The 23,462-nt window shown below is 37.1% G+C and overlaps 1 protein-coding gene across 1 annotated transcript in view; it reads left to right on the forward strand.

The window, feature by feature from the left end:
- Positions 1–23,462, forward strand: part of exoc4 (exocyst complex component 4) — a 123,933-nt gene that overhangs the window by 18,325 nt on the left and 82,146 nt on the right. Inside the window, exons 7-9 of the mRNA XM_059511116.1 lie at positions 2,956–3,130; positions 14,498–14,643; positions 14,833–14,921. Of these exons, the coding sequence (XP_059367099.1) occupies positions 2,956–3,130; positions 14,498–14,643; positions 14,833–14,921 (410 nt within the window). The remainder of the gene's footprint in view (positions 1–2,955; positions 3,131–14,497; positions 14,644–14,832; positions 14,922–23,462) is intronic.

Below are 23,462 nucleotides of genomic sequence, written 5' to 3' on the forward strand. Positions count from 1 at the left end.
GGCTGACTACTTGAAGCATCCATAGTTTTTACTTGAGACATTTGCAATTCTTTTAACATGATATATTTCCTAATGCAACTATATAACATAAGGCAAGACTGGATTTGATCAGTTGGCTCTTGATTTATTATTATTATTATGACCAGTTGGCTCTTGAAGACTATTAAAACAAATGGATTTACATTAACATGCACAAACAAATCATGCAAAGGGAGAGAATCATTTAGAAGTAAATGGGGTCAGTTTTGATTTCATGTTGTCTTTTAAATGATGTAGGAAATAAAAACTGCCAATGACAGTCACTTCAGATGTAGTTCTCCCTCTTGCAGTGATTTTGTTTTTAAGGGAAGCACTTTGGAAGGCATTTGTTCTGAAGTGTGATTGGTTTCCATTGTTTTCCTTCTTTATTGCGCTCTCTCTCGCTCTCTCACTTTACCCGATGATGGCTTGCTGGATCAATGCTCTCATCTGTCATGTGGCATTCATACCTCCCTCATTTCCAATCCATAAAAGCGAGCTGTGGCTAGTGTCTGTCTGCTTAAGCATCGGCTCTAACGGAGAAAAACAAAAGCAAGGAAAGAAAAGACATATAATGAAGGCTATTAAAAGAAACGCTCTTTACCCAAGGCAAAAATGAAGTCTCAATCGCTTATTTTTCCACAGCCACCCTCTGGGTTTTTTATGTTTACCCTCCGTTCTTTTTTCTTTTTTTTTTTTTTTACATGTAAGCTTCTAGTGTGTGAGAGAATATCCGCTGACTTTTCATTGTGTGCTTTTAATGAAATAAACGAGGGGTTTTTCTTTGAAAGCTGTGACGGTTATGATAGAACCTTTAGTAATATATAAGATAAATGGTTTTATGTGTGTGTTTCATATGAATGCACTGAAGTATCATATAGTGGAACAACCTTAATAAATTATCAATAAGCACTGCTGAATTAATATGGCAGTTCATAAATCTGTTTTCTGTAAAGTAAACCACCTTTGCAAGGGTTTGTTGTAAATGAAATTGCTCAAATGACCTGAGTGACAACAAGGTCCCATTTTAACCATACAGCAATTTCAGTGTTTACTTGTGTGTCTGTGTCTGTGCTAACGTGAAAGTTGAGGTAGGGCTCTGTTTCTATGGAAACCTCAACTAAAAAATGAAGTTGCTGCTGTATTACAATTCACAGTGAAAAGTATGTCTTGCTGTATGTTTCCTAACCAGACTTGATATGACAAGGATTGTAGTGACTTTGTGAAAAGTGGCAAAGTCTGAGCCAATCAGTTCATATTATACAGAGACTTTTATATTATATTATATTGTTGATATGTGTGCGCATTCATTTGTTCATCCCTTTTTTTTTAGTTTATCATACACTTTTATTAATTATTCCTTTTTGTTATTTATTTCTATATTATACAAATTATTGATATTATATATATATATATATATATATATATATTTTATTTATTCTTCCTTTTTTTATTTTTTCTCCCTTTAATATATTTGTCTTCCCTTCATTTATTATTAATTAATTCATTGTATCATTCCTCTTTTTTCCTCCCTGTAATTTTTTATTCTTATTTATTATTCCACTTTTCTTTAAATATTTGTTAAAATTAAGTATATTTAAAATATTTCTGTACAATATTTATTTATTCTGTTTTATCTTTTCCTACCTTTAATTAATTTTTCTTCCCTTTATTTATTTTATTTATTCATTTGGTCATACATTCTCCCTCTTTTTTCCCTCTCTTTAATTTATTTGTTTTCACATTTATTTATGTATCTCTTCTTTTTCTTCTTTAGTTTTATGATGTATAAGAATAGTCTGAATATGGCCATCGATGGAGAAAGATGCAGCCAGACAGTGTAGTTGCGGCATTGACCAACTAGCCCATGATAGCCATCCAAACCTTGACTGCTTGGTTCATACTTTGGTTTGGCTTTCTGCGATGTTTTTTATGAAAAAGTGTCGTCCCGTATAATATGTGTTTACATGTTGCGTCTAAGTCAAGGGTCATGTCCTGTCCTCTGTAAATCAAGCTTAACATGTGTTATCATTCACCGTCCCTCATGTGAACATCCATCATCTCCCTGCCGTCCAGCTCCCTGCAATCCTAATACCCTACATCATGCTGTCACCTCCAACCTCTTCATTCCGCCTACCAGTGTTTTCTTCTGCCTCATTTTACTGGGATGAATGAGTAAACTCCTTAAAAGTCAGACAGATGTGTGTCCTCCTAGTGGACCCAGAGAGTTTGACAGATGCTGCTAATTGTTGTTGGTGAACAGCTGCCGCTGCTCAACAGGGAGATTCTGTCAGCACCCTGCTGCTGTCATGTTCATTAGTAACAGAGAATGGGCCGCTTTTGGCTCGGTTTTGGTGATGTAGAGGGATTTCTGTCAGCCAGACTGACTGCAGTAGTGGCTTTGTCTTTGGAAAGCTTCTAGATTAGGAGTTTTCAAACTGGGATCCAGGGACCCCCAGGGGCCACAAGGTTCTGCAAACAAACAGACAACTGAAAAAGGTTAGCACAATGTATATTTTAGGGCTGTCAAAGTTAACATGTCAACTCAAAACCTAAAAACCCTAATACTAAAAATGTATATGATTAATTAAATGTTTGAAATGCATTTAAATTGTCAAAAGTAATACTGTTACAATTTCATTCTGCTTTCTGAAAACTGGTTAAAAAAAAAATCAAGACATAAATTGTGATTAAATTTAATGTTAGAATGTATTTAAGCATGTAAAATATCCACTTTCAAGAGTAGTTTGTTTTTTGTTTCTCCCTGTCATTTCTGCATTTTAGCCAGATAATATTTTTCCCTTTAGCTTTAGTATAATAACAGTATATCCAAAGCATGTATTAAATAAATGATTTTTTTTTAGGTCTATTTTGAAGTGTTGTTTCTCTCTCTTTCTCTCTCTCTCTCTCTCTCTCTCTCTCTCTCGCCCTCTTCAGGTTATTGCTGGAACTGCTTGAGCTGTTGTTTGATAAGTTGAATGCCGTGGCCCAGGCTCACAGTGTGGTTCTCAGTCACCTACAGCAGATTGTCGTCTCTCGCAGTGGAGCCCAAGAAGGGATCAAACTCTATGAACAAGCTGATGTCTATGCCAAGATCCAGACCGTCCTACAGGTCAGTCCCTGAAGCATCTTTCAGTAAAGCAGATCCAGGTCATTGGATGATATATTTGGAATCTAAAATATTGCAGTGAAATAATGCAATATGTTAAAGTGGATTTTGCCAAAAGGTATTTTGACTACCTAGCAATACCCTAGCCTTCACATAGCAATATATTAGAAACAATTTAAAGCGTATTAATGTATTATTCATAGCAACTCCTTGGCCCCAGTGCAGTGCTGTGGCTCTCAGTCTTTCAAGCCGATATCCAAAGTAGATTTATGCTATTAGCTGTTATTTTCAGGTAACTGTATAGTCAATTACTAATAAACAGAGGGTTTGTTTACAGTTATTAGCTCTGTTTCTTGTGTCCTTTCTATTAAGACTGTACAAGTGGAGAAAGAATGTGTGACTGAATTTTTGTGAATAATCTTCGTTAGCTCATCCCAAGTGTCAAGTTTAATTGGAGTGTGTTAATTGGAAAATGTTGACTTTTTAGTGTGCATGTGTGTTTTGAGGCAGGTGCAATTTCCAGCTGTTCATGTAACCTTTGAAAATCTCTCTAGAGGCCCAACATTGTGTGTTAGTTTGTGTGTTTGACAAGCACCTGCTGGAAATCCTGTTAATGGCTTTATCTCATGTGATGTGTATGTTTACTTTTTTATTTTGAGCTTTGCTTTGTTTTTGTTTTGTTTTGTTTTGTTTTGTACTTTGCTTTGTTGTGTTTTGTTTTGAGCAATTGAGCAATTCCTTTTCAGAGTTAAGCTGCATTTACACTCTTGCCGCTAAATACAAACATTTATACCAGATGTTAAGTGAATCTGTATCTAAAAACCAAAATGAATGAAGACTGCAAGGATCACCCTCATTTCCGTCACTGCTGAGCTGAGAGGAGAACCAAGCGCCAACCTCACGTTCTCTCTCGTGAAGCCCATACGGAATGTTTACTGCCTGGTCAAAATTTTTTTCGGTCTATATAGCTAATTTTGCCCTTAATGACAACTGTGAGGGGGGTGAATCTTTTTTTATAACTCATCCATTTAAATTACATTAAGCCTTAAAGTTCTGCATAATTTAAGGCGTGGTCACTTGAGTGACAGTTGGATTGCCGCTGATGTCACCGCCGTCTAGCTAGGTGAGCATGGTTTCAGCAACCAGCTCACGTCTTTTTGCCCATTTTAAATCATCCGGGAGTGACGCACAGTGCCAAGTACTATTGGCTTCAAAAAAGCTAAAAGCTCTTTGGAAACCTATGGGTGATGTCACAGACTATGCTGTTGGTCCGCATTTATCTGGAATTATTTTCTCAAGCAATTTTAAAACCGCTTTAGCTACAGATGGTCAAACTAATTGAAAATTCAGATTCACAGACATTGTAAGAATGAGACCTCATAACCTATTCATGTTCATATTGTCCTCTGTACACAGTTTTTCTTCCTTTAAAGAATTCAATCTCTTGATATTCTCTCTCCCTGAATTTCATTCCAAGTGTGCTCTTTCAGAGCATTGTTTTTCAGCTGCATGCTAGAGAGGATCCATTTGTATAGACAGGCATCAGAAGGAGTGAGAGAAAGAGAGATGGGAGTGGAAGTACAGCCGGGGAATGAGTAAATGTGTTTGTCATCACTCCATCAAACAAGGTGAAGAGTCAGACTGTGACCTTGTACTTTCCTCCTGTTTTTTTTTTACTCCTCGTTTCAAAGCAGTCTGCAGAGAGCTGGAACGAAAGAACAAGCTTGGCCCTGCCAACTGTTGCTAAGGCCCTGCTGAGCTCTTCGTAGACCTTAAGTAACGAAGTGCATCTTCCCGAGAGTTGACTTCAGAAGTCAAAATATGCATTTAACTGCAGTGTGATGAGGACTTTGACTGTGTTTTTTGTATACAGCCTCGTTTTTCTGCATTTATTAGCACAAGCACCTCACAGCCTAGCTAGCAACAGATTAAATAGTTTATTTTGAGCTCTTGCTTCCACTTGTAGATCTGTAGAGGTCTAAAATGAATATGACTTTAAATGAAAACACACACACATAGACACACTCACAAACACAAACATATATACATATATAAATATACGTAAATATGTTGCTCAAAAGTTTGGGGTTGGTAAGATTTTAATGCCCACCAATGCTGCATTTATTTGATCTAATAATACAGTAAAACATTAATATTGTGAAATATGATAACAATTTAAAATAAATGTTATAATAATTGATTCATGTGATGGCAAAGATGAATTATCAGCATCATTACTCTAGACATTAGTGTCAATAATTGCTGATTTGGTGCTCAAGAAACATTTCTCATTATTATCAATGTTAAAAACAGTTTTACTGTGTAATAACTGTAAATTGTGATACATTTTTTGTTGACGAATCTATGATGAAAAAAAAGTTAAGTTAAAAAAAGTTAAAAACTAAAAATGATTTGTAATAGAAATATTTTGTAATTATATGACGTAATTGCTTTATTATCACTTTTGATCAATTTAATGTGTGATTACTAAATAAAAGTATTAATTTCTTAAAATAAATCTTACTGTCTCCCAAACTTTGGAATGGTAGTGTATATTAGATGACCAATAAGCAATAATTCTAATGAGTTGGTTGGATTTAGAGCCACAAACTTAAATAGTCATGTGGTCAAAATTTAAGCAAAGACAAAAAAATTAAGGGCACAGGATGGGGCAGTGTTCCTTTAGAACACACAGCCATCCTGTCTTTGCTAAAATAGCTGGTATTAATTGTTCAATGTTTTTCCCTCCTCAAGCAGGCTGGTTGCTAGGACTGCAATGTCTCCTGTGGTCACGGTGTGAGATAATGTAAGCCCTTGATAAGAATCTTCATTAAGGTAGATGAGGTTTTCCTAATCATCTGTGTTCTTTCTCTCCTCTTGATCCTCTTTTGAAGTCTCATCTGATCTCTTCTTCCCTTCTCCTGACTGCGACAGCATTGTTTCAGCCCAGACTGGTCCACATGCTCAAATATAGACACTTCCCCTGAGATTAAGTACTAGAGCCCCAAATCTGAACCATCGTAAAAATGCACATCATCTTCTAAAGACGCTTCTTCTTCCTTTATGTGTTCTCTTTATAGAACAAAAGCTGCTTTAATAAGCTGCTTACTTTCAATTTTGTCTTTAGAATGAACTGTGGGAGAGTGGCAACAGTTTTTTTTTCTTTTTCTGGCCTTTCATTTTCTCACTTTTTTGTTATTTTCTGTCAGTTTTTTCTACATGATACTCTTGAGTTCTAGTCTCAGGCGCTGATTTTGGGACTGTTTCTCGGGTGTGACTTAAGTAAACTTCAGTCTCAAGTGAGAATGATGGTCCTGCTCTCATGCACTGATGCACCTGATGTTCTTTGTGTCATTTTTTTGGGGTTACTTTTCACGCTAACCTCTTATTCTCTAATAGGTGTAAATGAGACCCCTGTACAACCTTGTCTTTCTACCCATCTTAATACAGAACTTCTTTTCCCAAGTTTTCTCTGTTCCTGTGGGAGACAGAAATCACATTGACCTTTCCATTACACTGAAGACATGAAGGCCATGGACAGATGGACCTGAGAGACTTCATAATCTTTATTCTTTCAGTTCCCGACTCTTTGAACTGTGGCTAGGCCATTTTTGAAAACCGTAGAGCAAAAGTCTGATATTGTTAGAATCCATATTGAGCTTGTAAACCTACTATGTAAAAGCCCATGCAGAGTTTTTTTTAGGAGTGTGTGGAGTAAATAGTTATCGACTTTTGGAGTTGCTGTTGACTGAAATGTTTGCCACTTACAGACCAATCCTGAATTTGTCCTACATCATTTTATCCCACAGAAGAACGGACAAAACTGTTCCAAGTTCCAAGTCCCACACTAATATTTCACATCAGACATTAAAGAGACTTTTTTATTACTTTAAGAAGATAAAAAAGATGGTGCTTGTTATAATCTTGCTCTTTGCGTTGTATTACTATCCCTCCTTCTAAGCCTCACGGACTTGAGCCCAAGAATGATGGGTAAGAGCGTGAGGGGAACGAGAGCGTGAAAGGGGAAAAAAGAAAGGAAATTACGAACTTTCCACTTTGACAACTTGTTTAGATTTAGTGGGAGCCACACAGCTTCAGAGTAATTGGATTATACTGTGTTAGTGAGGCGTTTCATGCCCTGACAGTGATTAGTATGGCAGTGGAGGGAGAGGCAAAGTGCTTCTGTTTCATGTCGGCGATATAGACAGACACATGGCCTCTAAATGAGCTGTTGTGTACAAGTCTAAATGATCTATTGTAACTGGCCACGGCTTGCATATCGCTTGGATTTGAAAGATTTCCACCACAGGGTTAATGATCATAACAGTTCATTTCCATGTTTTAAAGCCCAGCATTTCTCTTCCCCCCCCAGGCTTTATGGTCGAGGCATGCTGGTTGTTTTGAAAAGCGCCACTCTTATGTTCATTAATTACGACAGTAATTATGCATTCTTTTGTGATGTGCATCTCTGTAATAGCAAAGCCCATAGTGGACTATACCGAGTATTGCTGACGAGAATGCTAATGACCCAATCGTAACAAGATGCTGCTCCAAGCACTGACCTCTCTGTGCGATATGTTATATCCATTAAAATAGAATATTTCAGAAGTGCTGGATACGGTGGATGATGAGGGGTAAAAAATGCTTAGTGAGGCTTTTGAATCCATAGTCTCCACGGTGTATCACTGATGAGGTCAGCTTGTGTTTTTAAAGAAAGGTTATTGGCTCTCTTGAGGGAAGGGATTGTTTTCCCATGTCTTAGACTTGAACAAATCAGGTTTTAACATAGAGGCTCGCACTCATTCAAAGTATTTTTTGACATGCTGTGTTTTACTTTTTGTGTGTTCTGTCTTGTCTGGTTTTGCCTTGTTTTTGGTTTGGTTTGTTTTGTCTAGTTTTGGTGTTTGTTTAGGTTTTAATTGTCTTGTTTTGTCTTGTTTTTGGTTTGTTTTCATTTTGTCTGGTTTGTCTTGTCCTGTTTTGGTTTGTTTTTTCTTGTCTTGTCTTGGTTTTGTTTGGTTTGTCTTGTCCTGTTTTTTTTACTTGTTTTCTATTTATTTTTGGTTTTTGTGTTTTGTCTTTAATTCTTCTTTGTATTTAATTGTATTATTTTACTGCGTTTATATTTATTTTTAATAACTTCATAAATTAAAATTTTCATACTTTAATGTCTGCTTTACTGGACTCTTCCTCAGGTTATTTGAATGATCAACAGTAAGGCCCATCTTAGTCTCTAATCTAAAACTCATATTCAATTTCAACCCTTTACTCATGTTGATTCTGGTTAAAGTTGGCATTATGTATTTGAAACCTCAGCAGATTATTTTTCCAAAAGAAAATGCAGACAAGAGTATGGGAGGTTTAGACTTTTCTGTATGTGAGAATCATTAACTAAATCAATCACTGCACTTATAGCAGGTGTGTTATCATAATAACTCCATAGCTGTGGCTTTCACGTTTTTACTTTGCATTTGTGATATTGTGCCACATGTGCCTTGAGACCTTGGCTTTCATTTCCAGAGTGATTGCAGTGAATAAGCATCAGATTTCCTGCTAACATATGCTTGGATCAGCTGACAGATCACAAGAGAAATTCTCTTAATTTTACTTTTTAACTCTATATAAAATGATTGTAAAATGTTGTATGAGCTAAATATATTTGGCATAAAACAGCTAATATTCTATTCATAGGCATGTATTTATATATTTTGTGTGTATGAAGTGAAAATATCATGCCAGAATGTAGGAATAATATAACAAAGCGATTGATTAATCAACTTTTTAATCAACCTGTCATTTCTCTTTCTACCTGAGGTGTCAGGTAGAAAGCATCACATGCTGTTAATATTAGATTGTTTTTTGTCTCTATTTATGAGTTTCCCAAACACCCATGTGTGCTTGTATTATTATGAATACTGGTACGGTATCCATGGAGACAGAATCTCAGGTTCATAATGCCCCTCCTCCATAATTATTATAGTTTTTTTGTCAGCCAGATCATATGTTTTTAATTGCACTGAAATTAGTAAAAAAGACAAAAGGTTATTTTTGTGTTTTTAAAAGCTATAAAGGTCATGTATGTACCTAATTGTTAAAAACACTTTATAAATGGTCATGTTTTGGTGTCAGGCTCCTTCTTGGAAACTATGGAACGAAAAGAAATTGCGTTTTCTTCGTAATCTCAAGGGGGGTTGACGAGAGGCAGGAAGCTTTGTTTATTTCCCTCGTTTCTTAAAGCACTCTGCAAACGTCTATCATCAGAGAGCAGGTGCTCACCTGCACATCCTTCAACACTGTTTTTCTTCTTTAATTAGCTTGATTTGCGGCTAATAGAGGGGATGAGTGCTGCTTCTCGCTGTTCATTAAACTGAGAATGTGTCCTCAAAGACAAGGGGCTGGGTTTAAAGGTTCACTAAAGATTAACTCTTAGTTCTCCATGCGCATCTAAAGACATCGAGTCAGAAGGAAGCAGAATTGTTGTGGGATACGCATTCGTGCACATCACAAATCCAGCCAGTGTGCTCTGTGTGTATTATCTGGTGTGAAAAGCCATTTGCGGTTTCTCACAGGCTCTTGTTTCCCAAGCCCATTTTCAAGCTGGTCTTTTCTTGGAAGAGGCCATGAATATTGATTTTTCTCTACTGTTAAAACAACCTAGTCTTTAAGGCTCCAATAAAGAAGAGGGCCTGTGAAATGAACGTCCGGAAATGGAAGGGTTCAGAGTGTGTCCATCACGCTACTGCTGCTCAACGTGGTGATTTTATTCTGTTTTTGTCCTCCCTTTGGAAGTCATTTGGAGGATGTTTTCCAGGGAAAAGTCAATGACAATCTTCCGTTTACTAGGAATTTAACTAACTACTATATTTTCTGAATCGACTAGTCATCTTGACCCATCCCTAGGTTTCCTTTGTGGAGGTTTTTCTTCATGAAGACACAGATTGGTATATATATTAGCTGCCCTCTCAACTATTACACCAGCTATGAGACTTCACAGTAATTTAAATCAGGTCTTTTGTTAGTTTGTGTCCATCCATGGGTGGCATAAATCATAAGTGGGCCGCTCTTTGTCTCTGTTTGATGTGGTGTTTTTAGACGTTCCTGCTGGAGATCAGCAGTTTGTTCTGCATGTTTTATTGCCGGTCTCATTCGAGGGTTCTTTGTGTTGTTGGCTGAGCTGCCTCTGTTGTTTCCACCTACTTATTTGGTGTTTTAAAATGGACACAGCACTGCTGCTGCCCACGCTTCATCTCTTGTTGTTATGGAAAAACTGAAGACTGTTCTAATAAGCCGCATTATAATGGGGACGAAGGCACTTCTGATGAGGCATGAGGCATTTTAGTGAAAGTGACCTTGGTGGCTGCTGTGGTGGTATAATGAGTCCTGTCTTCAAGCTTACCTCCCTTCGTTTTCCTGTGTGTTTTTTTTTCTTTTAAATGTCTTTCAACAAATATTTTCATGCACTTACAGTACACACAAACCATGAAGAATAAATTCATGCTAAATCATGATAAAACCACACCTCTGCTACTGTTGTTCCAGCACTAAATTGTAAAGGATATTACCAACAGTTTGGACAGTGATATTGAGGATTGAATTACCAATATTTACAACATCCATTCTAATTTGGTGCAGAATCAGTTTTTACTCAAAAATTATTAAATTTCACAAATAATTACTTGCACATTCAATTGAACATGACATTTTAATGTAGAAGGACTTAAATATTGTTTTCTTGTAAAACATACTCCAATAATCTTTTTTTATTATTATTCGCAACCATGAAAATCATTTATACGGTCTAGTGATTTCTATTTTTTTTTAATTGGCTCCTATGTTTACCTTAATCATAATTGTCATGTAATGGACAGAAACTGTTTTCATTATTTTCATCTTTTAAACATTGCTTCGGTTATTTTAGGATTTTTTTTTTTTCTGAAGTAGTCATAATAATATCTTGTTAATATCAATAAATATCTTATTTTTGGACGTTTAAAGTTTTGAAGTTTATTTTTAATTAAATTTACATTACATTTACATTTGTCACACCCCATTGGACTTTTGTTGTGTTTACATTCCTCATGTGTTCTGTGTGTACTAGTTTTCCCTCATGCCTGATTATTGCCATTCGGTTCAGGGGTGTTTCATTAATTACCCTCATCAGCCCTCCTATTTAAGTTGTGTTCAGTTCACTGTTTGTTGTCTGGCCTGCCTGTCCTGTCATGGATTTATTAAAGACTTTTTCTGCATTGTTCATCATTAGAGATGCACCGATTGCAATTTTCTTGGCTGATTCCGATTTCTGTTTTTTTTTGTTAGTGTGATCGGCCGATACCACTTGTTACCGATTCCGATGTTTTTTTTTGTTTTTTTTTAAGAGCTATAATTGACAGCATATACAAACAAAAATCTATATTTCTTTAACACAAAGTTTTATTTTTTATAAAAAAGCACAAGTAAAAAGTCAGTAATAACATAAGAACAAATAAAAAATTGCAAACAACTGCACAAGTAAATGCAATAGAATAAAGAGAGCTATGAAAAAAGTCTTTCAGGTTAAGTGAGTTTTTATTCAGGTTAGAAATACTAAAGAAATTAAAGTTATCAAATGTAGATTTTAGTCAAATTTAATTTCTGTGATCTTCAGTGTAAAAATTAAATACAAATTAATGCTTACCATTAAAGTTATAAAATGTATTCAAGTCAAGAGCAGAAAGTGATTTTTCTTTGGCTTTTGTTCTTTGATTAACATGACAGACAGCAGCAGGAATATTGGACAGCGGCCCCTTTAAGAGTTTATCCACAGACCCAATATACTGTTACACAACATGCGTTCTCTTTCTCAACTGTTTAACGTTCCAAAACTGACCGTGTATGGTGTTATTTTAATGAGAAAGGTCGAGAGCACATTATTACGAGAGCACTTGCTTATTTTGTTTGCTTTCGAACAAAACCGGATGCATGCACTTAAAATGACTAAAATAATGCGCAGTACAAGCACTATTTAACCGGAGTGAATGAGACGTGGGTGAGAGTGTAAAGGTCGTCAGATAGAAGAGAGCGAGAATGCGTGGCTGACCTGACGTTATTGCCTTTGTCGCTGGTAACAAAACGGATCGGCTCGAAATCGGAAAGAAGTGAGACTGATCTGCCGGTCACCAATCCGGGTGGAAATGGGCTTTTATGCGGAAAATCGGCCGATTTCAATCCCTGGCCGATCGATCGGTGCATCTCTACACATCATCTTCCTCGTGCGTTTCATTCCACCGTAGCTCTGACAATAAACTACATTAGAAGTTTTTTTATAATTATTTTTAATGTTTTTTTTTTAATTATTATATCTTATATAATATATATATATATATATATATATATATATATATATATATATATATATATATATATATATTAATATAGTAATATATTATTATATTAATTGTGTACATTTGTCTTTTTTATGTCAATGCCACAGACAAATGTATGGCACATTGATTGGAAGTGAAAAAAAAAAGTAAGCTCCATATGAAGGGAACTTGAAAATGTATTGCCTTGTACTACAATAATTTTGTAATTTACTTTGCTGGGATGAATTTGCTGACTTATCACTTTCTAAGCTCTCTTGAACATCTCTCGCCATCTGTCCCCCTTCCCGTGTTTACTGATTTCATCATGAAATCTCTCTCTCTTTCTTTCTTCCTCCATCCATTCATCCTCCATGGTTAATTGCCTTGAAAGTTCCGTGTTCCCTTCTCCGAGGTCACTGAAGTGGGTCCAGACTCCTTCATCAGGCAAACGCTGGCATTTAATTAAGTTGGGGGTCTACATGCGAGACCCGCTCCATCACTGGATCAGATGGGGATTAGTAATTAATAATCTGACAGGAATGTAACGGGCTGGCCGGATTGAACTTGTCTGTGGGTTGAGGAATGGCTGTTGATGAGGCTTCCCCTCCTCTCATAGACCATTCCCTTCTTATCTCTGTTTAATTATGCTATTATCAGTCAGATGTAGTTCCATCTGTCCTTTCCTAACTCCATCTCCACTTTGGACTGTTTTGCAGCTGGGATTTAGAAATAGACCAAGCAAATTGCTTCAGTAAATTATGGAGCCTTTGGAAAATGGCTTGCTAATTTGTGGAAAAGTTTACTTGAACTTCTTGTTCAGTCCTCTTGCAGCTGTTTGAACCTCCCTTAATGGTTATGGATAGTGTTGAATGGGATATTCATGAACTCGGATGTGCAGTTTTAATCAGAGTTAATGGGTTTTGCTGGCGGACATGGCAGGCGTTCGAATTTACACAGACAGCTGGGAAAGATGGGCCTGAGACAGTCCTAGAAACAGATTGGTTTAAACTGATGCAGTTAAGTCATTTGAGACTAGGGGTATACATAACTTAACTAGAACATTTATATTAGAGCTTTCAAAGTTAGGGTTATGAGCAATATTTTGTGTTTAAATCTTTGTACAAATAAATCTGAATGAATTGAATTTTTTTTTTCAGGTTTATACATTACAGTTCAAAAGTTTTGGGGTCAGCAAGATTTATTTCGAGGAATTATTAATAATTAAAATAAATTATTATTTATTCAACAAGCATGCATTAAATTAATCAAAATGCAGTTCAGCTTTCTGTTCATCAAAGCATAATGAAAGAAATTTAAACAAGAAATGTTACTTGAGCACCAAATCACTTTACTAGAATGGTTTCTGAAGGATAACATGACAACTGAAATCTATTAATATGTCTATATATATTTAAAATTTAATTTAAAAATGTAAAAACATTTCCCAATATTACAGTTTTTTCAGTATTTTTCTGTTTTGATTAAATAAATGAAGCTTTAGTTATAAGAAGAGATTTCTTTCAAAAACAGTCTTATTTGCTCCTAACCTGTTAACAGTAGTGTATATCTATATCATTAATCTAATATAGTGTGTGTGTGTGGGGGGGGGGATATGCTGTCAGCTTCATAGAGATAATTCTAATTTTAATTATAATTAACAGAAAAATCATGTTTTTTTTTCTCTCAATATAAATGATTCTGTATACGCATGAAATTACACAGCTGCCTTCATATTTAGTCTTTTCGCAAGTGAATCATCTCATTTGGGTGTCCGTGGCATCAAAATGTTTTAAAAAATCCTTGGATTAATCAACCATTCCATCCCTATACTAAACCCGTTTGCTTATGTTTACAACGCCAGTAAGTGCTCCATCTAATAAGTTGTTTATCACTATTTAGCATGGCTAGTGGATCAGCTACTTAAAGTGTCAAAAAGTGAAATGAATTTGGATGTTTACTGTAATGTATAACTGAATAAACATTACACTACTGCATGTGTCAGTCAAAACCTGCTCTTATGCTCTCTCAGGTGCTGCTAATGGACTACCTGGATGTCAAAAACGCCCGTAGTGCTGCAGAACCTTCCGCCCAGCTGTCATATGCCAGCACCGGCGGAGACTTCGGAGCATTCTTCGCCAAGAAGAAACCTCTCCGACCTAAACAGTCTTTATTCAAGTAAGTTAAGGTGATTCAAGAATTGTATTGGAATAGGAAGGGTTAAAGCAGACAAGAACCACATGAATAGGCTGGGTTAAGTGCCTCATGGGAAACCATTTTCTCTTTACACTTTTGATTTCAGGTTACACTAAAATGAAAACCTGCTTTCCTACATGATCTTTGACCTTTGATGACTTCTTTTTGCAGGTTTGAGTCGTCTTCTCATGCCATTAGCATGAGTGCGTACTTGCGAGAGCAGCGGAGGGAACTCTACAGCAAAAGCGGGGAGCTACAAGGTGAGCGAGGGGATGGAGAGAAGCTGAATGGAGGGGCTGGCAGGTGCAGTGTGAGTAGGATGCAAGATGGAGAGGAGCCCCTGAAGTCATCAGGGTGAAGAGTCGCTTAACCTTGTATCATTCACCTGTAAGAGCTGCTTCCTTGTGTTCAGTGTCTCTGTGCTATATACACACACCCCGCTGGGATGAGACAGACATGCCAAAGAGCGTCTCTTTCTCTCCCATTTTCTCTCACTCTTCAGAATGACCTTGCAGTTTCAGTCAGTGGTGCTTGACAGTTGTGTGTCCCTTCTTGTTTTTCTTTTCCCTTTTTTTCTTCAAACAATCCCTGTGAGAGACACACTATGTGAAGTGATCGAGAGGGAGCACAAGGTGTTAAGAAAAGAGAAGTGAAGGACACATAGAGGGAGAGAGGTGGGAGGCAGATGCTTCTCACGCCATTCAGAAGTATAGACCGGTTTATTCTTGACTAAAAGTTTCATATTTAAGTTTCATAAGTTTAAAAAAAGTGAAATAAGACACAAGAAATACTCTCTGCCTTTCTGTTTCTAGAAGCTTTTGTGTTTTTGGTAATATAGGGATTTAAAAGGAATATTTTACCAAAAATTTGGTGAATTGGACCTTAAAATAAAGTGTGACTGACTTTTTTGTGACCTGTCCCTTTAAAGATATTGCTTAGAAATACAATATTCTCGGTGTGTGTCAACTTTGCAAAGTGTACCAACTGAAATTTTCTCTGCGTCACTGCTGTTCAAGTATGATTTCAATTTTATAGCAAACCACCAATTACAGCTGACCTGTTGTCCTCAAAAAGAGCAAGATTAACGTTTAGATTAAGATTAGATAAGGAAGTAAATGGGCTTCTAAGACTCTGATGGTGTTCCTTCAAATGCTTTAGAAATGAAAGAAGGTGAATATTTGATTGCTTGAGCACCTCGCACCACCAAATAGGAGATGAGATTTCTACTGTTCATTTGTGCCATCGAAATACAGGCACAGTGTCTGTCGCCTGAAAGGGCGAGAGGAGATTGAAGGGATGAAATAATTTAACAGACAGAATCAGTCGACTCAGTAGAGGGAGGGAGGAGAGAGTTGAAAGTCATTGTTTCATTACGTGGGCAGAGGGGCCATTCATGGATTTCTTAGGGAATAAATTAGAAAAATGACAATATGTATCGAAACCGACACAGGAATGTTCCGTATTTTAAGTAAGTTTGCAACTTCACAGACATTCAATTCTAAAGCATTTGTTCTGGGAGATGGTCTGACCTGACTGAATGGTTGTTAAAAATATCCATTAAATAATCCATAAATAAGCAGATCACGACTTCTCAGAACAACCTTCACTACCTTTTTATACATAAAGTATGTCACATATACACAGGCATTTCGTATAAACAATTTTTTTTTGGACACAGTCCAGTTACCATGCAGGGCTGAACTAAACAGATGTTTAAACACCTGTGCCTTTGCAGTGCCATTTTTACCAGTAGGGTTGTAAGTTCATGAGGATTTGATCGATTGAGATAGCAAAACACTGTACTGCTTTCCAGTGCCATAAAATGGTAAAATTCTGTAAATAAAACAGTACTTCACAGGTCTTGGAGCAAAACGGCTTTGTCAGAGTTGCGTGAGACTGCAATTACTTGCGAGTGCGATGTCATGTGGAACGTCTCTGAGTGAATGTGTTTGTAGCAGTCATTATAAAACCGCATTCAGAAGCTCTGTAGCTTAATTACAGCTTTCTCTCCTCCAGCACGACTCCTACAGATCAATTAATCCTCAACTTCCTTCTGAAGAGTTCATTACTGCTTCAGTGCTCTCCTCGTTCTTTCTCTCTGGGCTTTTGCATATTTTTCAGACAGCACAGGTACAGTGGAGAATAAAAGGAAGATTATGGGTAAAGTGAGGGGGAATGGGATTGGACGTGTTGCTGGCTGAATTTGAAATTGCAGCACCCAAATAAACACCAAGGCTCATATTAACTATTTCACCACCTACTTTTAGGCCTTTGCATAATTTTTAGTCCCATATAGTGGAGAGTGAGAGGAAAATAAGAGGTTAAGTAAGAGCTGAGTGGGTTCAAATCATGCTAGAGCCTGAACTCGATCTTGCAGTACTCGTATGGGCACTTAGGCTCAAACAAACTCTTTCTCCTTCCACTTTCCATTTTTTGTGCTTTTCCATGATATTTTAGGTGGGTGTAGTGAAGAATAAGTGGAAATTTATAGTAAAAGTAAGCAAAAATTAGACTGTAGCATACTGCAGACTGAACTCAATCTTGAAGCATTTTTTTTTGCTTAAATCAAGTCAGATTGTATTATGTGATTGTAATATGTTGCAGGCTGAATTTGAACTTGCATTTATTGCAAATGCACCAAGGTTCATATTACTTTTTTCTCCGTCCAGCTTTTTCATTTTTCCATATTGTTTTAGATGATTATAGTGTAGAATGAGTGTAACATTGTAGAAAAAAGGTGAGCATTGGAATCAAATAATCTTTCAAGCTTAACTTGAACTTTTTGCACCAAAGCTCTTTATTCCCCCACTCTCTCAATTTAGTGGAGCTTTTGCCTAGTTTCTTTTTAGGCATAGAGGAGAATGAGAGGAAAAATAAATCGAGAGTGAGAGCGAATTTGTTCAGAGCATGTTGCAGGCTGAACTTGAACTTGCATTTCTTGCGGTTGCACCAAGGCCCAAATGACCACTTTCTTTCCTTACTCTTTTCATTTTTGGGGGGGCCATAAACTGTTAGAAGAAAATTATAAAAAGTGAGCAAGAATGGGATTGGAGCATGTTGTAGGTCTAACTCGAACTTCAATTTCTTGTATGTGCACCAAGGCTCAAACAAAGCATTTCTCTCCCCACACTCTTCATTTTCCAGGCTTTTGCTTGACTTTGCAGACAGGAATAGTGGAGAATGACAAGTTAATGCAAATTTATAATGAAATCAGAGTATGTTGCAAGCAGAATTCAAATTACATTTCTCATATGAGCAACAAGGCTCAGTGTACAACCCCACAAAGTATCTGAACACTTAATCTGCACCTTGAGAATCTGTGACGGACTATATTAGATATTGTTTTCTATTGAATATATGATGTGTCCAATATTAATAATACAATATATCCCATATATATTCCTATGTATGTCCCATTCCTCGCATGTTTCTTCAATCCCACAAACCTGCAGCCTGAAAGAAGCAGAGATAGAAGAAAAAAGAACCAGAAAAGCTCATTGCATGTTGGGCAGGGATTATCACAAAGCAGGGAGATTCTTCTTTTTCTCCGAACACACGTATACAAATTGAGTTTTCTCCTCTAGGCTTACAGCAAGAGGATAAAGGGAAGGTCTTGTTTATGCATGATGCTGGTGTTCCCCAGAGAGAGAGAGAAAGAGAGGTGGATCACTGTGAGTGGCGGCACTGTGGGCGGAGGAGAGTTGTTGTCTCCCGTTCTGATTTGTGAAGCACAATAGGGGTAGGAGAGGTGCAAATGGAAAAATCCCTCACCAGTGGAGTGAGTAGGTGTATATGGGTGTGTGTGAAAGTGTGTGTGTGTGCGAGTGTATGAGCTCTGTCAGATTTCTCTACACCAATGAAAGTTGTTGTGTTTGTGGATGGTGTCAGACTCTGTTTTTAGTATAGTTTCCATCACAAACTCTCTAGCTTTACAGGCACTTCCAGATAACTGGCTCTCTGTCACAAAAAAAGCTGTTTCTATGAGACCTTTCAAACTTTTCAAAGTCAGAGTGCTGATTTAGGTTTCACACATCCTAACGAAGACTAAATTCTGGACCAGCACTGATAAAAATATGTGTTTCATAAACCGCACCTTTTGCAGAAAATTGTTCAAATATATCCAAGCTTGGCAAATCTTTTTCAAAGTAGGATTTCATTTTTTAATTGATTTTCTTCAGTGAGTTCAAGAGTAACAAGGTTGTTTTTCGTTAAGCCCATCAATAGTTGACTTGAGTTGACTTTGCAGTTCTGATATGTTGTTTTCAAACTTGAACCTGAAAAGAGATTTAACTTTAATATTCAGATATTGGATTTTGACACTTTTTTTGCACTTTTGTATTATACGAGTTCTCATATAGCACATTAAGAAACATGAATAAATTGTTCTGTGACTATTGCGAGGAAGGATCGTTGTGATACTCAGTGTGACACACAGATGTGAGGGACAGATGCTTCAGCATTTCTAAAATAAATAGCTAAATAATTGAAATAAGTATATAAATGTTAATCGCTCTAGTTATTATCGCTCATGTGCCAATGGTGGCAAGCGTGTGCATTTACTAACCCTAGCTGAGTGCCAAGTAATAATTTCAGACTAGACATAGCCTATTTGTCAAGTGACAATGATAGAAAATTCTAAATGAGGAGGAAAATTAGATGTGAGTGTTGTTTAATAGGTAAAATGATTTAAAAGTAGCCCAATTCAAATACAAAAGTCAGTGTTTTTGCTGTACTTTACTTTTAATTTTTTTGCTCGCATCATGTTCTGATCTCTGCCGGATATTGGTAGCCTTGACCTTTCTTTTGTTCTTTCTTTATTCCATTCATTCTTTCATGCTCTTTCTCTTTCCTCTTGACCTTTTATTTTTGTAGATGTTGATTGGCCCCATATCCTCTGTATTCAGCATTGGCATTTCTTAGCATCTGTTTTAGAGCACCAAAGACAGTATGCAATCAGGCATTCCTACTGAGAGCCACAGAGCGAGAGAGAAAAGATGAGAGAGACAGAAAGACGCTACAGGGAGCATTGTTAGGTGTGATTGTTGAAGAGGGACTTCACTGTTTGACACACAATCAAAGCATGTTTGATGGACACCAACGAGAGGAATAGGAAGGACAAGAAAAGGTCACAAGTTTGTTTTCAGAATGCAGAATCTAGACAAAACAGCTCAAAATACCTCAGGAGACAATGAGATTGATTGTTCTGATGGTTTTTGTTTATTTAGACATGCTTAAAGGGATATGTCACCACAGATCCACTCATTTTCCTTTCTTGGAACAAATGGAGAAGTTCTGAGCAATGGTTCTTTTCTGTACAATGGAAGTCGATGGGGACCAGTTGAATAACGTTGAAAATGCTCCTTAAAGCATCATAAAACTAGTTCATACAAATTGTAAGCTACATTCCAACTCCTTTAAACCATTTAATAGCTTTGTTCAAAGAGCATTGTTCACTGATAATTATTTATGTTCATTATATAGACAAGAGAGTGCATAAAGGATGTCATTTTTATTTCTTGACAGAGCAATCCCTTTAAGAAAAGCCTCTGAACTTCACAAGGAGAAATAAGCAGCATTAGCTTGAGCAAATGGCATTAATACTGTATGTCACAGACTGTTAGCATTGTGCCTGATATTCTGTGTGTGTGTGTGTGTGTGTGTGTGTGTGTTGAGCCTGATGATCTGTGTGCTAAATGAGGCCTGATGGAACCCAGAGACTCAGAAGATATGACACTCCAGACGCTGCATGAGAGCGAAGCTCTTTAAATGGCACTTTAAGCAAAATGACTTGTGTATTGCCCGTGTGTGTAAGAAAATTGATAAAATATCATCTTATCGTGTGTATGCTTCTGTGGCTGCATCATTGATCATTTCTTAAACACCTGATTTATCTTAATAACTAGAGAACCAATAGATCTGGCTGGAGTCTTTATAGCCACAGATGCTGAAACATCACGGATCTAGCCTCATCTGAGGAAGAAAGGCTGCGGGAACCAGCGATAGAGAAATGAGCAATTAAATTGCTCTTTAATGCTGTTGTGGTTTTCCTTTTGTTCTTTCATTTTATTTGTTCCCATGGCTTCTCATCCGGCACTCCAAATTGAATCCAAACAAATAAGAGCGGGCGCTTATGCCGGACCCCCAGCTGTGGAGCATCAGAGGAACACTGCAATACACACTTCATGCCAATCAGTGTCCAGTGCAGTGTGTGTGCTGGAGTGCTGTTTGAGCCATTAGGACAGCCTCAACTTATCTTGCTCTGTAGTTACAGACATTGCTGGTTTTCATTAACTTATTTACTATGTTATCTGCCCTAAAGCGTGTGTCTGTCTGTCTGTCTGTCTGTCTGTCTGTCGTTTTCATGTCTGTATGTTATTCTATCTATCTGTCTGTCTCTGTCTGTCATTCTATGTCTGTCTATATGTCTGTCATCCTTTGTTAGACTGTCACTCTATGTCTGTTTGTCTGTCATTCTGTCTGTCTGTCGTTATGTGTCTGTCTGTTTTTCTATCTGTCGGTTGTTCTCTGACTGTCTGTCTGTCTCTCTTCCTATGTCTGTCTGTCTGCTGTCTGTTAATCTGTCATTCTGTCTGTCTGTCTGTCTGTATGTCTAACAGAGATTACTTCTTTTTTACTCTTTACACATTTTTACTTTGTAAGTAATTGATCTTGCCTTAAAGATGTTTAGATATTAAGGATGTAAATATATACGCTATCAGATAATATTGCAGTTGGATTTACCCAAGATCTCACTAGGGTCATATCGTCGAATTTGGCAAGCAGAGCTCATAGTGAACCGAAAAAACTCTCATCTTTAGATTCACGGTCAGTTTCGTATGCTTCTGCTGGCTTTGAGTCACAGATCATAAAGTCAAATACTGAAATTCACTTAACAACCAAGTTCCGTCACATTCACAGAGCGGAGCAGCAGTCAGCTGGCGCGCGGTCTAGTTGGATGCTTCATGTTCAATCTGTTTCCCAGTAATTTTATAGCAGAAGCTGATTAGGGTTGAAACAGCATTACGGCCTGTGATTGTGTTGTTTTTTTCTTAGAGGGGGGTGGCTGTGATGAGTGGAGTCCTGAGGTGGATCTCATCACGGACACATTATTGAATTACTGCAGTGGTGAGATGAGATTGGCCCGTGATTGGCTGAAATGGACTTGGAGGGTAATAACATATCAGTGGGGCTTTGGGTATTGATGGGGAGACACTTTCTTGCTGTTGCTTCCTCCTTCATGAAGTTGAATTTAGATTTTATGAGACGCAAATAGTACTTAAATTTTTGGCTCGTAAAAAAAATGCACTGTTTGCATTGAACGGTGAATGACAAGGTAAAGAGAGTCCCGATAAAACTTTTTATTTGCATTTCTGAAGTTCTCTGGCTTGTCTTAAGGGTAGATTGTTGTAGCTGTTATCAGAAAGCATGCAGACACATAATTACAGACTTTGTCTGAGTGAGCGTGTGTGTCTGTGTTTCACAACCTGTGCTAATTTTAATCATCGAGCCAGTCATCACCGTGGCTGTCACAGGCTTGTTTACCTTTTATTTGGGAACTGCGTGATTGAAGGAGAAGTGGTGCTGGGGAGAGGGAAAAAAGGTGAAGGAGAGGACAGAGAACAAGGGTGGTAATGATGATGATGATGTCTGGATGGGTGGAACAGCCTTTTAAACACAATCACAATCACTGGCTCTCTGATTCTAAATCAGTGGAGCTTGAGAGGGCAGCAGAGACCCATCTCAAATCTCATGTTCCTGTCCTGCAGTTACAATGAGATTCAACAGAGGTGGCCTATGGGGGAAAAAGAAAGAGAGCAATGGACAGACGAAGACAAAGTAATGAGGCTGAAAATTCAGCTTTGTCATCACAGGAATAAATTACGTTATAAAATGCATGTCAAAATAGAAATCAGTTTTAAATTGTAATAAAATTTCTCAGTCTTAATGTTTTACTGTATTTGCGATCAAATTAATGCATCCTTACCCCAAAACACTGAAACTATACAAAGCATGAATGTTTCTTTAATTAGTATAATTAGTACAGTAAGTATTGTTTAATCAATCATTAGTCATTTCCTAAACTATTCACAGCTACGTTCTAGCATAGCATCGGTCTTTACCCAGAGTTTTAAAAGATGTTAGCCAAGTGTTAAGATCAGTCTGAGCGCCTTAGAAAGAGAGAGGCAGAAAAAATTTAACCGTAGACTTCCTCTTAAGTTTATAATTATTACTAGTTCAATTATAAGAACAAAAATATTTATTCATTTTCTGTTTCAGTTGGATAGGTACTTGTGATGAAAAAGAAAGAAACTGTGAGTAAAGAAAAATCTAAGTATATTGAAAGAGAACCAGACAGGTGAAATAAGAGGGGTGTGTGTTATTATTGGCTTGAGTGTCTGATTTGAAGTGGAGGGGTTGACTTTAGTTTCTCTTTCGTAACGGAGTCAAATGAAGCAGAAGTGATGGCTGAGTAATCAGGGCTGTTAGATGGAGGCCAGATATCCCGTTTTTTTTAGGGAGGAGCAGGTCGTGGTCAATCTAATCAACAACTTGACTTTATAACCTTCACTACCTTGCGTTTTTGACCTTGTGAGACATCAGTTGGTGCCAGAGTTGTTTCAGTAAGCATGAAAAAGTTAGATTTGTAGACTTGTATGGATAAAGCACAAGTATTCAGGACTGGCTGGACTAAATATAAACATTTCAAGCTGAATATGTAATTTGCGTATAACTGAGAATGAATTCAAACCTGCATCTGCTGAATGAGCGCCACATCTTAACTCGTCTTGAGTGTGTGGACT

Source organism: Carassius carassius, chromosome 26 (assembly GCF_963082965.1).
Source record: "Carassius carassius chromosome 26, fCarCar2.1, whole genome shotgun sequence".
In the NCBI taxonomy this organism is placed as follows: domain Eukaryota; kingdom Metazoa; phylum Chordata; class Actinopteri; order Cypriniformes; family Cyprinidae; genus Carassius; species Carassius carassius.